This window comes from Oncorhynchus nerka, linkage group LG9a (assembly GCF_034236695.1).
Source record: "Oncorhynchus nerka isolate Pitt River linkage group LG9a, Oner_Uvic_2.0, whole genome shotgun sequence".
Lineage (NCBI taxonomy): Eukaryota > Metazoa > Chordata > Actinopteri > Salmoniformes > Salmonidae > Oncorhynchus > Oncorhynchus nerka.
Genome location: NC_088404.1, coordinates 33,657,010 through 33,669,845, shown reverse-complemented (window position 1 = coordinate 33,669,845; position 12,836 = coordinate 33,657,010). Strand labels below are relative to the sequence as shown.

The 12,836-nt window shown below is 41.2% G+C and overlaps 1 protein-coding gene across 1 annotated transcript; it reads right to left on the bottom strand.

The window, feature by feature from the left end:
- Positions 1-94: 94 nt before the first annotated feature.
- On the bottom strand, positions 95-6,047 carry LOC115134742 (uncharacterized). Its single transcript, XM_029668939.2, has 4 exons — positions 5,872-6,047; positions 4,474-4,819; positions 4,101-4,347; positions 95-3,220 (listed from the first exon to the last, which is right to left on the bottom strand). Exons 2-4 carry the CDS (start codon positions 4,738-4,740, stop codon positions 2,859-2,861), a joined length of 876 nt encoding a protein of 291 aa, XP_029524799.1. The 5' UTR covers positions 4,741-4,819; positions 5,872-6,047; the 3' UTR covers positions 95-2,858.
- Between the last annotated feature and the right edge of the window lie 6,789 nt (positions 6,048-12,836).

The window sequence follows — 12,836 nt, the reverse complement described above, 5'->3', positions numbered from 1 at the left end:
GCTCACACGAGCCTGTTAGGCATAGTAACAGAGTTGTGGGAGAGAAGCAGCATCCAAGACCTTTATTTGTGATGCAGATCGGCGTGACGGTTAGTCAAATCAAATCACATTTTATTGGTCACATACAAATGGTCAGCAGATGTTAATGCGAGTGTAGCGAAATGCTTGTGCTTCTAGTACAGACAGTGCAGTAGTATCAAACAATTATCTAACAATTCCCCAACAACTACAGTTGAAGTCAGAAGTTTTCATCCACCTAGGTTGTAGTATTTAAAACTCGTTTTTCAACCACTACACAAATTTCTTGTTAAACTATAGTTTTGGCAAGTCGGTTAGGACATCTACTTTGTGCATGACAAGTATTTTTTCCAACAATTGTTTACATACAGATTATTTCACTGTAGGTCAGAAGTTTACATACACTAAGTTGACAGTGCCTTTAAACACATTAGAAAATTCCCCAAAATTATGTCATGTCTTTAGAAGCTTCTGATAGGCTAATTGACATCATTTGAGTCAATTGGAGGTGTACCTGTGGATGTATTTCAAGGCCTACCTTCAAACTCAGTGCCTCTTTGCTTGACATCATGGGATCGATAGTACACAAGTTTAAACACCATGGGATCACACAGCCGTCATACTGCTCAGGAAGGAGTCTCATAGAGATGAACGTGCTTTGGTGCGAAAAGTGCAAATCAATCCCAGAACAACAGCAAAGGACTTTGTGAAGATGCTGGAGGAAACAGGTACAAAAGTAACTATATCCACAGTAAAACGAGTCCTATATCGACATAACCTGAAAGGCCGCTCAGCAAGGAAGAAGCCACTGCTCCAAACCCGCCAAAAAAGCCAGACTACGGTTTGCAACTGCACATGGGGACAAAGATCGTACTTTTTGGAGAAATGTCCTCTGGTCTGATGAAACAAAAACAGAACTGATTGACCATAATGACCGTCGTTATGTTTGGAGGAAAAATGGGGAAGCAAGCAAAGAACAACATCCCAACCGTGAAGCACGGGGGTGGCAGCATCATGTTGTGTGGGTGCTTTGCTGCAGGAGGGACTGGTGCACTTCACAAAATAGATGGCATCATGAGGATGGAATTTATGTGGATATATTGAAGCAACATCAGCAATGAAGATAAAGCTTGGTCGCAAATGGGTCTTCCAAATGGACAATGACCCCAGGCATACTTCCAAAGTTGTGGCAAAATGGCTTAAGGACAACAAAGTCAAGGTATTGGAGTGGCCATCACAAAGCCCTGGCCTCAATCCTATAGAAATTTGTGGGCAGAACTGAAAAATCCTGTGCGAGCAAGGAGGCCTAGAAACCTGACTTAGTTACACCAGCTCTGTCAGGAGGAGTGGGCCAAAATTCACCCAACTTCACCCAACAATTTAAAAGGCAATGCTACCAAATACTAATTGTGTGTGTGTGTGTGTGTGTGTGTGAACTTCTGACCCACAGGGAATGTGATGAAAGAAATAAAAGCTGAAATAAATCACTACTATTATTCTGACATTTCACATTCTTAAAATAAACTGGTGATCCTAATTGACCCAAGACATGGAATTTTTACTAGGATTAAATGTCAGGAATTGTGAAAAACTGAGTTTAAATGCATTTGGCTGAGGTGTATGTAAACTTATGACTTCAACTGTAAGTGTCCAACAAGCTTTTGTAGTCTTGCTTTTCCTGGGACTCCACAAGATTTAAGAGGAACAGGCATGGCAGTGGAGAGGCCTGGTGCGTAATTGCGCAATAGAACAAAGACAGACAGGTTTGGGATGTAGACTATAGTCTAAATTAGAAGCATATGCATATTAGCCCATAATTCATAAGCTCAATACTGCAGTGAATATATCCCGTAAATTTACAAAACATATTTATTTTTCATCAGATAACAAAATCATAGGTAGCCTACACTGTGCTCCCGAGGCTCTGCGCTGAGTGCGCTCCCTCCCAGTCCCATGGTACCAGCTTGAAAAGCTACTCTATAGTTTCAGCCTTTTAGGGACAAGAAATGTAGCCTACAACAACGTAATGAAGAATGTTATTGTTTTCAAGTGAGTACAAAACTCTAGTCTAGGCTGTAGACTGCAGTGAAAAGCCTGTCATGTGAATAACTGCTCAAAAGCCTGGTGTTTTGAATGCATATTAATTTCAAGTTGATTGCATCTAGCCTGCCTGATTGGACAATCATTTGGATACATTGTTTTATTCCCTCAAATGTTTAGCCTTCAAGGTCCAGGCACATTAGCAGGCCAGCAACATGGGGTATTTTCTCAGGATTTATCAGCTAACAGAAACATGCTAATGCAGGGATCTCTAGTGGCGACCATACAAACTATGATAATGTGGAGGAAGTTTGGCTTCAGTGTTTAAAACCGTTTGAAAATGAAGTGGATACTATTAGAGATTGGTGATGTTGAGGGATTCAGAGCACTACGTAACCTACGTAATGCAGAGGTTATATCACATGACATTTCTGGTACAATTCCGAAACATCTAAACAATGACTCCTTTTGCGAAATGTCTACTAAACAAGAGTTAATTTACTGTTTTTCCAAGAATGTAAAACTGTATACAATAAGTCCCCACTATACCTAGAGTACTCAAACGTGGAACTTGTAGGTAAGTGAAGTGCAAACTGTCACGTCCTGCAGTCACATCCTGGTGTTGAGGGGGTCCTGAGTGCTTAGGGGGTAGGGGCTAGAGGCTATTTCTGGACTGGACCACAGCTGTGCCCTGTTGTCACTTGGCCTTGCTGGGGGCCATGCCGAGGGCCTAAGGGGTAGTGGATAGGGTTAGGGATTGTTTCTGGACCGGACCACAGCTGTGTGGGTCCTGCCTAGCGTCACATCTTGGCCTTGAGAGGGACCATACCGAGAGTCTTTAGGAAGGTCTCCAAGGTAGACAGGTACTCCTGGGGGTGTCGTCTCAGGTGGCCTGCATGTGTTGACTCCTCCCATTTCCTGTCTGTCACCTCCATCCCTCGTTTTCTCCAGTAGGCGATGATCTCCTCCATGCCCTCCGGGTCGCACAGTGCGTCGTTCTGGCAGAAGAAGACGAGGGCGGGTGCGGTGACAGGGTTATTCCAGAAGACATCAATGCCGTTGTTGAAGTAGTCGACTGTGTGGTGTTTGAAGGCTCTGAAGTAGAGCATACTGGCCCATTTCACCTGGCTCTCCAGCCGGGGGAGCAGGATCTTACTTAGACCTGAGGAGATAATCAATGACAAAATGTAGTGAACAAAAAATATAAAAACGCAACACGTAAAGTGTTGGTCCTACGGTTCCGGAGCTGAAATAAAAGATCCCAGAATTTTCCACACGCACAAATAGCTTCTCTCAAATTATGTGCAGAAATTTGTTTACATCCCTTTTAGTGAACATTTCTCATTTGCCAAGATAATCCATCCACCTGACAGGTGTGGCATATCAAGAAGCTGATTAAATAGAATGATAATTTCACAGGTGCACCTTGTGCTGGGGCCAAAAGTCCACTAAAATGTGCAGTTGTCACAACAATGCCATAGATATCTCAAGTTGAGGGAGTGTGCAATTGGCATGCTGACTCCAGGAATGTCCACCAGGGCTGTTGCCAGATAATTTCATATTCATTTCTCTACCATAAGCCATCTCCAACATCATTTTAGGGAATTTGGCAGTACATTTGGCAGGACCTTCACAGTCAGTTTCCATACCTGCGGGACAGTCTGAGACCAGCCACCCGGACAGGTGATGAAACTGAGGACTACTTCTGCCTGTAATGCCCCTTTTGTGGGGAAAAACTCATTTGGATTGGCTGGGCCTGGCTCCCAAGAGGGTGGGCCTATACCATCCCAGTCATGTGAAATCCATAGACTTGGGCCTAATGAATTCATTTCAATTTATTTTCTTTTATGAACTAACTCAGTAAAATCATTGAAATGGTTGCATTTATATTTTTGTTCAGTATAAATGAGGATAAAGGACAACATCAGCTCACTGGTTAGCTTTATAACCTCTAACCAGACTATACTAGACAATGCTAGGCTGTCAGATGTGTTACACCTGGTCGGTATCCGCTCACGGTAACCCCTGTCCCCCAGACTCACCTGTAGCCATCCTCTCCAGTGAGCCCAGCACAAGGCTGTCATAGATGTGGCCTTTGATCCTCTGAGTGAAGCCGTAGTACTTTTGTGTGTCGCGGGACACATGCACCAACAGCTGGGTGAAGGTGTACCCTCCTATGGAGAAGGCGTGCACGAGCAGGGGGCGTGACACAAAGCAGTCACTCTGCAGGAGATCTAGTACCTTCGCCCCGTAGTCCAGGCCCCAGCGAGGCCACAGAAACTGACTCACCTAGGGTAGAGGAGAGGGGATATAAGAGGTATTTTAGAGAGAAAGGAGACCATAGAGAGGAGCATTCTAAACAGAATGTTTAAATTGTTACAGATTTTCCACCCATGAACGTTGTCCCTTCCTCACCGCACTCTCCACTATGAGCACGTCAAAGCCTGTACGGAAGTAGATCTCACAGTACTTGGCCACAGCCTGAGGTCGCGACCCCAACCAGGGCAGCATCAGCAGCAGGGGCTTGGTTGGGGCAGAGGTAAGGGCTAGGGATGGAGAGGTACTGGCTGCATCGTTCAGGGCAGACAGAGGGCCAGGGGAGGGTTTAGGTGAGGCTGCGTCATTCAGGTACAAGGTGACGGTCTTGCTGATGCGGTGAACGGTGACCCTACGGGCTTGCATGGTGACAGCAGGGATTCAGAGTGCAGGGTTAGGGAGCCTGGAGGTGGTGCTGTAAGGCAACTGTGGTGAAGGCTTTGGTCTGGAAGGGGAAAAATATTTTGCTGCATGTTTTCCACCATAATTTGCAAATAAATTCATAAAAAATCCTACAATGTGATTTTCTGGATTTTTTTTCTCATTTTGTCTGTTATAGTTGAAGTGTACCTATGATGAAAATTACAGGCCTCTCTCATCTTTTTAAGTTGGAGAACTTGCACAATTGGTGGCTGACTAAATACTTTTTCCCCCCACTGTATATACACACTCACTGTACTGTAGCCGTTTTGCACAGATTCATATAGCTATTAGTCCCTCCAAAACTACACTTCTGCTACACTTCCAGAGTTAACTTACACACAGGTGTTCGCAGCATACTAGATAGCTAATTTTTAAAAAAAAAATCTATATATTTTTTTTCCCTCACTGATATGAAAGAAACTCCGTATGCATCCAAAACAGTTAGGCAAAGGACGAATGTTACTGTTCAGATTGAGCATCGGGGCTCTTAACAGGCCAATGACTTGTGTCAGTCATTCTCAAAGGGAAATCGTACCTACATTTACATTACATTTAAGTCATTTAGCAGACGCTCTTATCCAGAGCGACTTACAAATTGGTACCTCTGACTTTCTCAAGGACACAGTCATTATGTGCAAACACAACTAAAGGTTAGCTGCACATTTGGTACCTGATAATATCATTGAAAAATGCTGGTAGCTAGCCAAATGAACGAAAATGGATCGTTCCATATTTTGAAAGGCATGTTAATGGTTAATTTTTAACTATTCCCCAGGTCGTTGCTGGAAATGAGAAGGTGTTCTCAGTCAACTTACCTGGTAAAATAACGGGTAAATAAATCAATTGGTCAATGTGGCCGAGATAAATTCAATAACTAAAAAAAAAACACTTTAAATTCCATGATCAAGCGGTCAAAACTGGCAAAGCTAACTTAGCTAGTTATCTTACTGTCGTTAGTTATCGGGCTTAGCTGCCTATGTCGCAAAAGGCTATATAACATACAGTATCATGTATACAGTATTGACATCAACACTAGGAATGTTACTAGCTAGCTATCATAAGAACTTTCCTTACCTGTGAAAACGTATTTTGTGTCAAAGTGCCCCGCCCCAACGTCCCCGAAGTAGTAATCAGAAACCGTGGTACACATGTCACAAACCCGCACGAAGGGGGTTATTTATATATCTTAGACAACCTGGTGAAATCGTGCCTACATCCGAATGGCGCTGAATTAAACAACGATGAGCAATCCGGATCTTTTCAGTGAGCCGGCTCTTTTCAGTGAGCCGGCTCGTTCGGCTCAGCTCACATAAATGAGACGGCTCTTTTGGCTCCCAAACGGCTCTTTAAAAAAATATGTTTTGTATTTTTTCAAGTCATTTTAAGATAGTTTGACTCTGATTGGTGTTAAAACATTTCTAATTAAATTATTAAATGAAATCATACTCTACCTTAACCACAATGTATTTAAAAATGCATTGGTTTGTTATGAAAAAGAATGCTGTTAAATATGTGCATTTAAAGTATAACTTTTTAATGTGTATAAACAAAGTGCATATAAATCTAAACATTCAAGACTAATAAAATCTGAAAAGCATAATATAATATTGCACAATATCAAAGGAAAATAAATAATTTGCAAAACTGCAGCATCCCACAAATAGAAATAAATGTAAAAAAGAAGGATGCTATTACACATGCACATTTAAAGTATAACTTTTTTAATGTAAATAAACTAAGTGCATATAAAGGTAACAATTCAAAACGAATACAATCTGAACAACATAATAATAGAATAGTGCACCATATCAAAGAAAATAAAAAAAACAATGTGCAAAACTGCTGCATCCCACTTAAAACATTAAACGTCCCTCTTTTCTCTCTCTTCTTTATTGCCATGTTATAACCAGCAGCACACAGCAATACTGACCATATTTTGCTTTTATGAGAGATTTGCATTCAGAAATGCAAGCTGCCTCACTTTCGAGGGGCTGTTGCGGTTTCTTCTCTCGGTAATTGTTTTTCCCGTTATGGAGAAGACCCTCTCAGAGGGAACGGATGTGGTCACAATGCAGAGTCTCCCTGTCATGACTTTAGTAAACCGTGGGTAGACAGTGGCCTTGTTCTTCCACCAGCTCAGAGGATCTGCAGATCTTTGGAGTGGCTCCTCCAAATAGGATCGGACCTCCATTATGGCATCTGCTAAAGGGATTCCTTCATGCTGCATCCCCAGTTGCTCTCTCGTCAAACAACATCCATTCGTTATTTGAATTAGTTAATTTTATTAATTTAAATATTTTGATTATTCATATCTTAATTTTTTTAAATATATATAAATAGATTCGGCTCTTCTGATATGCGAGCCGGCTCTTAGAGCCGAGTCGTTCGCGAACGACCCATCACTACAACGAGCTACATAACCCATTATGCATGCCGTGGTTATATGAGCACTCTAATTTTTATCCAAACAAAGGCCATTGTATTTGCCTTGAATAGTTCAATTAAGCCTGGCTGGCGCGCGACCCACGTGACTACGTCAGGACACCTTCGAGAGCTGGTGTAATATGGAACGCCAAATTGATACGCGTCAAATAACACAGCTCTATTATAGAATGTTGTGTGTTCTGTATTTGTACGTGTTAACCAAGCGCCACCACTACTATCAGTAGCACAGCCGGTGAAATCGTGCCTACATCAGAATGGGGGCGCTGATGGTTAGCGAATTTAAACAACGAGTTTACATAACCCATTATGCATGCCGTGGTTATATGTGCACTCTAATTTTTATCCGAACAAAGCTCATTTTATTTGCCTTGAATAGTTCAATTAAATCTGGCTGACACGTGACCACACCTTCGAGAGCTGGTGTAATATGGAACTCCAAAAAAGATACACGTCAAATAACACAGCTCTATTATAGAATGTTGTGTGTTCTACCACGAACGATGTGTTTGCAATACCGCGTTGGTTTTGATTTGATTTGGTAATAAAGCATTATTTGTTCGACCGCAACTCCTGGGTTAGCTAGCTAGCTTTAGTTTGGTACCTAGCTAGCACCAATAGAACCAGACTGAAAACAATGACCAGTAGAAACTGCAGTCCTTCTCATTATTCTTGCAATGATGTAGGAATCCTTGTGAGTAAGTATTAGCTAGGTAGCAACTTGTTGTTTGCCTATTGAAATTGAACTCCTGTTCATGAAAATACATAGCTAGCCAGCTACTTATTAACCCCGTTGCCTAAATATAACGTTATAAGCAGCCAGCTATCTTAATCTGGCTTTGTGAGGCTCGACCAGACCGGGTTATGTGTTGTGAGACTAGCCACAATAAGGATTAGGCACAATAGTGTAATTTGCGGATTCCCTTCAAAATAAAAGTAAAATTGATGCAGAAGGTTACAATTGGTGGAATCATGACATATTTAGACTAGATCATGTTAAACAAGATTGGAATGTGAAGCAATGAAATGGGTTATCAATCTACTCTGTGACACCCACAGAACACAAGTGTGAAGAGTTTTCGCAAATATTAGCATTGTAGCTCTTATCGCAGAACTGTGACTGTGAAAGCACCTCTCCAGTCAGCATATTGTGTGTATTGCCATTCATATTGCGCTCTACAGCTTTACCTAAAGATTTGGGATCAATGAAATGGGGTATCAGTCTACTCAATACCCAAGATATGTTTTCCCAACGTCCTCCTCAGAGTTATCAGACTCCAAAACATCCACGCAGTATTTTTATTTTATTTTTACTCTGGAATAGTGTTCAATACACATAGGTTGACAATAAATGTGGCTCTATTCACAGTTGTTTCAGAGTCCCGCAATAACTACGACACTAATGACCTCTGGGTGTCACTGAGTAGACTGATACCCCATGTCATTGATCCACAATCCATAGGTAAGGCTGTACAGTGAAATAAGTATGCCCCCAATGCAATTCTAAAGTATAATACATCCAGTGTGATTTCAACAGATTTTTGCCAAATTAACTAATTATTGTCTTTTGTTTGATTTTATATAAAAACATTCCAACCTCGTTTAGCATGATCTATTCAATTATGGCATATTATTTGTATTCATTTGTGTCACTGTCAAATACATACTTTTATTTTGAAGGCTAACCGCAAAGTCCACTAGTGTGGCCAATCCTTATTGTGGCTAGCTTCACATAGATGGGTCTGATCACCATTAATCAAATAAGAACTGTTTTTAAAAATTACGGTTATTTTAGATGATGACACCTAGCTAGCTAGCTACTGAAACAGATTATGTCGTTTTGCAATGTTTTTGGGGAAGAACAGTATTGCTGTAACAGTATCTGTAACTGTATTGCTTCCATACCTCTCCTCGCCCCTGCCTGGGCTCAAACCAGGGGCCCTCTGCACACATCAACAACTGTCACCCCTGAAGCATTGTTATCGCTCCACAAAGGTAAAAAAGGTACAAATCTGTCGTTCAGCCCTTGAACAAGGCAGTTAATCCCACTGTTCCTAGGCCGTCATTGAAAATAAGAATTTGTTCTTAACTGACTTGCCGAGTTAAATAAAGGTTTGAAAAAATACTAAATAAATACATAAAAAAGCGGCGGCCCTTGCAGAGCAAGGGAAACAACTACTTCAAGGTCTCAGAGTGAGTGACGTCACCGATTGAAAAGCTATAAGTAGCCAGGCATTTCACACCGGTTACACATCCGTGAACTAGCTAGCTTTTTTTATGACTAGCACCGTAGGTGCGCGAGACAACTTTACCAGCATCATAGCATACTTATCAATGAATCGTTGTGACATACGAAATATGAGTGATAGTTATGACACATTGATTACACTATGTAAAACGTTTATGAACGCATTAAATTATTATGTGCCGTGCAGTCATATTCAGATCCTGATTGGTCAAGAAGCTAAATCCTATCATCAACTGATTTCAGTGGAATGTTGGCATATTGTCAGTGAATTACAAATATTAATGGATTCTCTCAAACTGGCTGGCTAGCAAACATACATTGCAGATAAATTATTCAAATTAATTTTTTATACAACATCTTATCACATCACTGGCAAACCATGGTTGGCCAACTCCCCGACCAAAATAGCTGACCTTTATCCCATCATAAGAATTCTATGGTCCCTATCTAAACATTAATCCTAACCTTAACTCCTACACTAACCCCAAACTTAACCCTTACCTAACCTTTACCTTAACCATTTTAAATTTCAACTTCAATGGGGTGATGTCAGAGTTGGAGGTCTCGGGATCCCAAATAGCAAGGACCAATTTGTATTTATTTTTGTATTTTTTATTTAACTAGTCAAGTCAGTTAAGAACAATTTCTTATTTACAATGACAGCCTACCAAAAAGCAAAAGGCCTCCTGCGGGGATGGGGGCTGGGATGAAAAAATATATATAGGACAAAACATACATCACGACAAGAGAGACCTAAGACAACAACATAACATGGCAGCAACACATGACAACACAGCATGGTAGCAACACAACATGGCAGCAGCACAACATGGTAGCAGCACAAAATGGTAGTGTGACACACACAAAATGTATGGTCACATTTGTGCTTATGTATTGTTTCTTTTTATTGGGAAAGGATGCTTTTACTGAAATGTCAGTCCTCCAAGGTTTCGCCATTGCGAGGCATTTATACAACTGTTGGCCAGTAGATGGCAGTGAAACATGTTCGCTTTGCACTGGGACTATATGTGATTCTGCACCTGTGTGTTCTCATAATTAAGAGAACTGTTGAAAGAGAATCCATGCACTCCTGTTTCATCATTTCTCCTGTAATACAGGACAGTAAAGTGCAAAAATACACTGCAAAAATACACAAAATATACTGAATACCACAACATAGTTTTGTAACTTGCCTGTTGAAGTGAATGTAATGGTTTTGAACTACATGGTAATTGTATAACTTCGTACTGGACAGAAAACAAATGTCAAGCGTAAAATGAAATGATAGCGGTGCATTCCTTTTATCAACAAAAAACGAATTGTTAACTCCTGAACAATTTTATTTTTGAAAAGACACTCCTGACAATATCCTAAGGGTTTAGAGAATTTCATGTTGTAGATATGCTAGCTTGTTCAGTCATTTTCCAATAATTAGCATTAATGTCAGTTGCAATAGTTTGGCCTTTCTATTAGCCCTTCTTACACTGGGTGACTGTATTTTGAGCATGGGTATAAAGTAACTTCTAATGAGTTATACCAGTCTTTAAAGACTCATGTTTTAGAATATCCTATGGGGCTACAGTCAATATCCTTAGCGGGCAACAGTCAACTGCATAATTATAACCTAAACAAGTGAATTAAAGTTAAGAGTAAATGTGTTTGGGGTATGAATGTAAATAGTTTTAGGATGTGAATTGGATTGGAATTTAATATTTTTTTATATGTGAAGAAGCTCGTCAAAGGTAAGGCATGTTTTATATTTTATTTCTGCGTTTTGTGTAGCGCCTGCAGGGTTGAAATATGCTCTTTGTTTATTGTTGTGCTATCATCAGATAATAGCTTCTTATGCTTTTGCCAAAAAGCCTTTTTAAAATCTGACATGTTGGCTGGATTCACAACGAGTGTAGCTTTAATTTAGTATCTTAGGTGTGTGATTTAATGAAGGTTAGATTTTTATATTATGTTATTTAGATTTGCCGTACTGCATTTTCCCTGGCTTTTGGCCAAGTGGGATGCAATCGTCCCCTATTTTTTTTTTTTTTTACCAGGTAAGTCAGTTAAGAACAAATTCTTATTTTCAATGACAGCCTGCCTGTTCAGGGGCAGAACGACAGACCTTGTCAGCTCGGGGATTTGAACTTGCAACCTTCCGGTTACTAGTCCAACGCTTTAACCACTAGGCTACCCTGCCGCCCCTATGAATTAAGAAGTTAAGGCAGCTCCAAAATGCAGGTGTTTTAGCCTAGCTCAATGCTTTCTGTGGTGGTGAGGCAGCCTGCGGAAAATACGGAGCGTAGGGGTTGGTAATGTTCTCCAGTTGAGCCGTGATCAACAGTGTTCTCTCACTCATGGGGACACTACGTCACCACAAAGTCTACAGGTAGAGCTTGAAAATTCAAGACTGTCATAGATTAGAAGTGCCCATCCAAGAAGGCTTAAGGTCATTGGCCACAGATAAAATTACGTCAAATCACGTTATATCTACCGTAGCTTTGATTGGACTGTTCATGTCAAAATCATACTTTCATAATCTTAGCTATCAAGCTAGACAAACAGTAATCATCATGCATTAAGTCGGCAATCTACTATCAAATCCTTTTCAATCCTTGTCATATGAAGAGAAATTATAGATAAAACATATCGGTGCTCATTGGCCATTGGACATAAACATTACACAATAAGTTGGAAACCGCAAATTCAACAATGAGTGCTAAGGCGCCACTGCAACCCCGGGTTCGATCCCAGGCTGTGTCTGTGACCGGGAGACCCATGAGGCAACACACAATTGGCTCAGCATCGTCCGTGTTAGGGGAATGTTTGGCCGGCCGCGATGTCCTTGTCTCATCATGCTCTAGCGACTCCTTGTGGCGGGCCGGGTTCCTGCAAGCTGACTCGGTCGTCAGGTCGACAGTGTTTCCTCCGACACAGTGGTGCGGCTGGCTTCCAGGTTAAGTGACCAGTGTGTCAAGAAGCATTGTGGCTTGGCTCTCGACCTTCGCCGAGTCCGTAGGGGAGTTGCAGCGATGAGAGAAGAAAACTACCAACTACCAAGAAAACTACCAATTGGATATCATGAAAAAGGTGGTAACACCATGGGCCAATCTGTAAATCCAGCATGACTTCTGCCACGTTCAAAACAACTGGAAACTCATAACTGGGCAATCTCAGACTTCAGTGAGTGCAAGACAACGGCCTAGCCAGTCTCCAGATCTCAACCCCATAGAAAATCTTTGGAGGGAGTTGAAAGTCTGTGTTGCCCAGCAACAGCCCCAAAACATCACTGCTCTAGAGGAGATCTGCATGGAGGAATGGGCCAAAATACCAGCAACAGTGTGTGAAAACCTCGTGA

What these genes read in the sequence shown, in the direction of transcription:
- LOC115134742 (XM_029668939.2), bottom strand. Translation starts at nt 4,740, where the DNA reads ATGCAAGCCCGTAGGGTCACCGTTCACCGCATCAGCAAGACCGTCACC. An exon ending in TGCTCATAGTGGAGAGTGCG is followed by an intron (nt 4,348 to 4,473) that starts GTGAGGAAGGGA and finishes CCTCTACCCTAG; the next exon opens with GTGAGTCAGTTTCTGTGGCC. An exon ending in ACTGGAGAGGATGGCTACAG is followed by an intron (nt 3,221 to 4,100) that starts GTGAGTCTGGGG and finishes TTATCTCCTCAG; the next exon opens with GTCTAAGTAAGATCCTGCTC.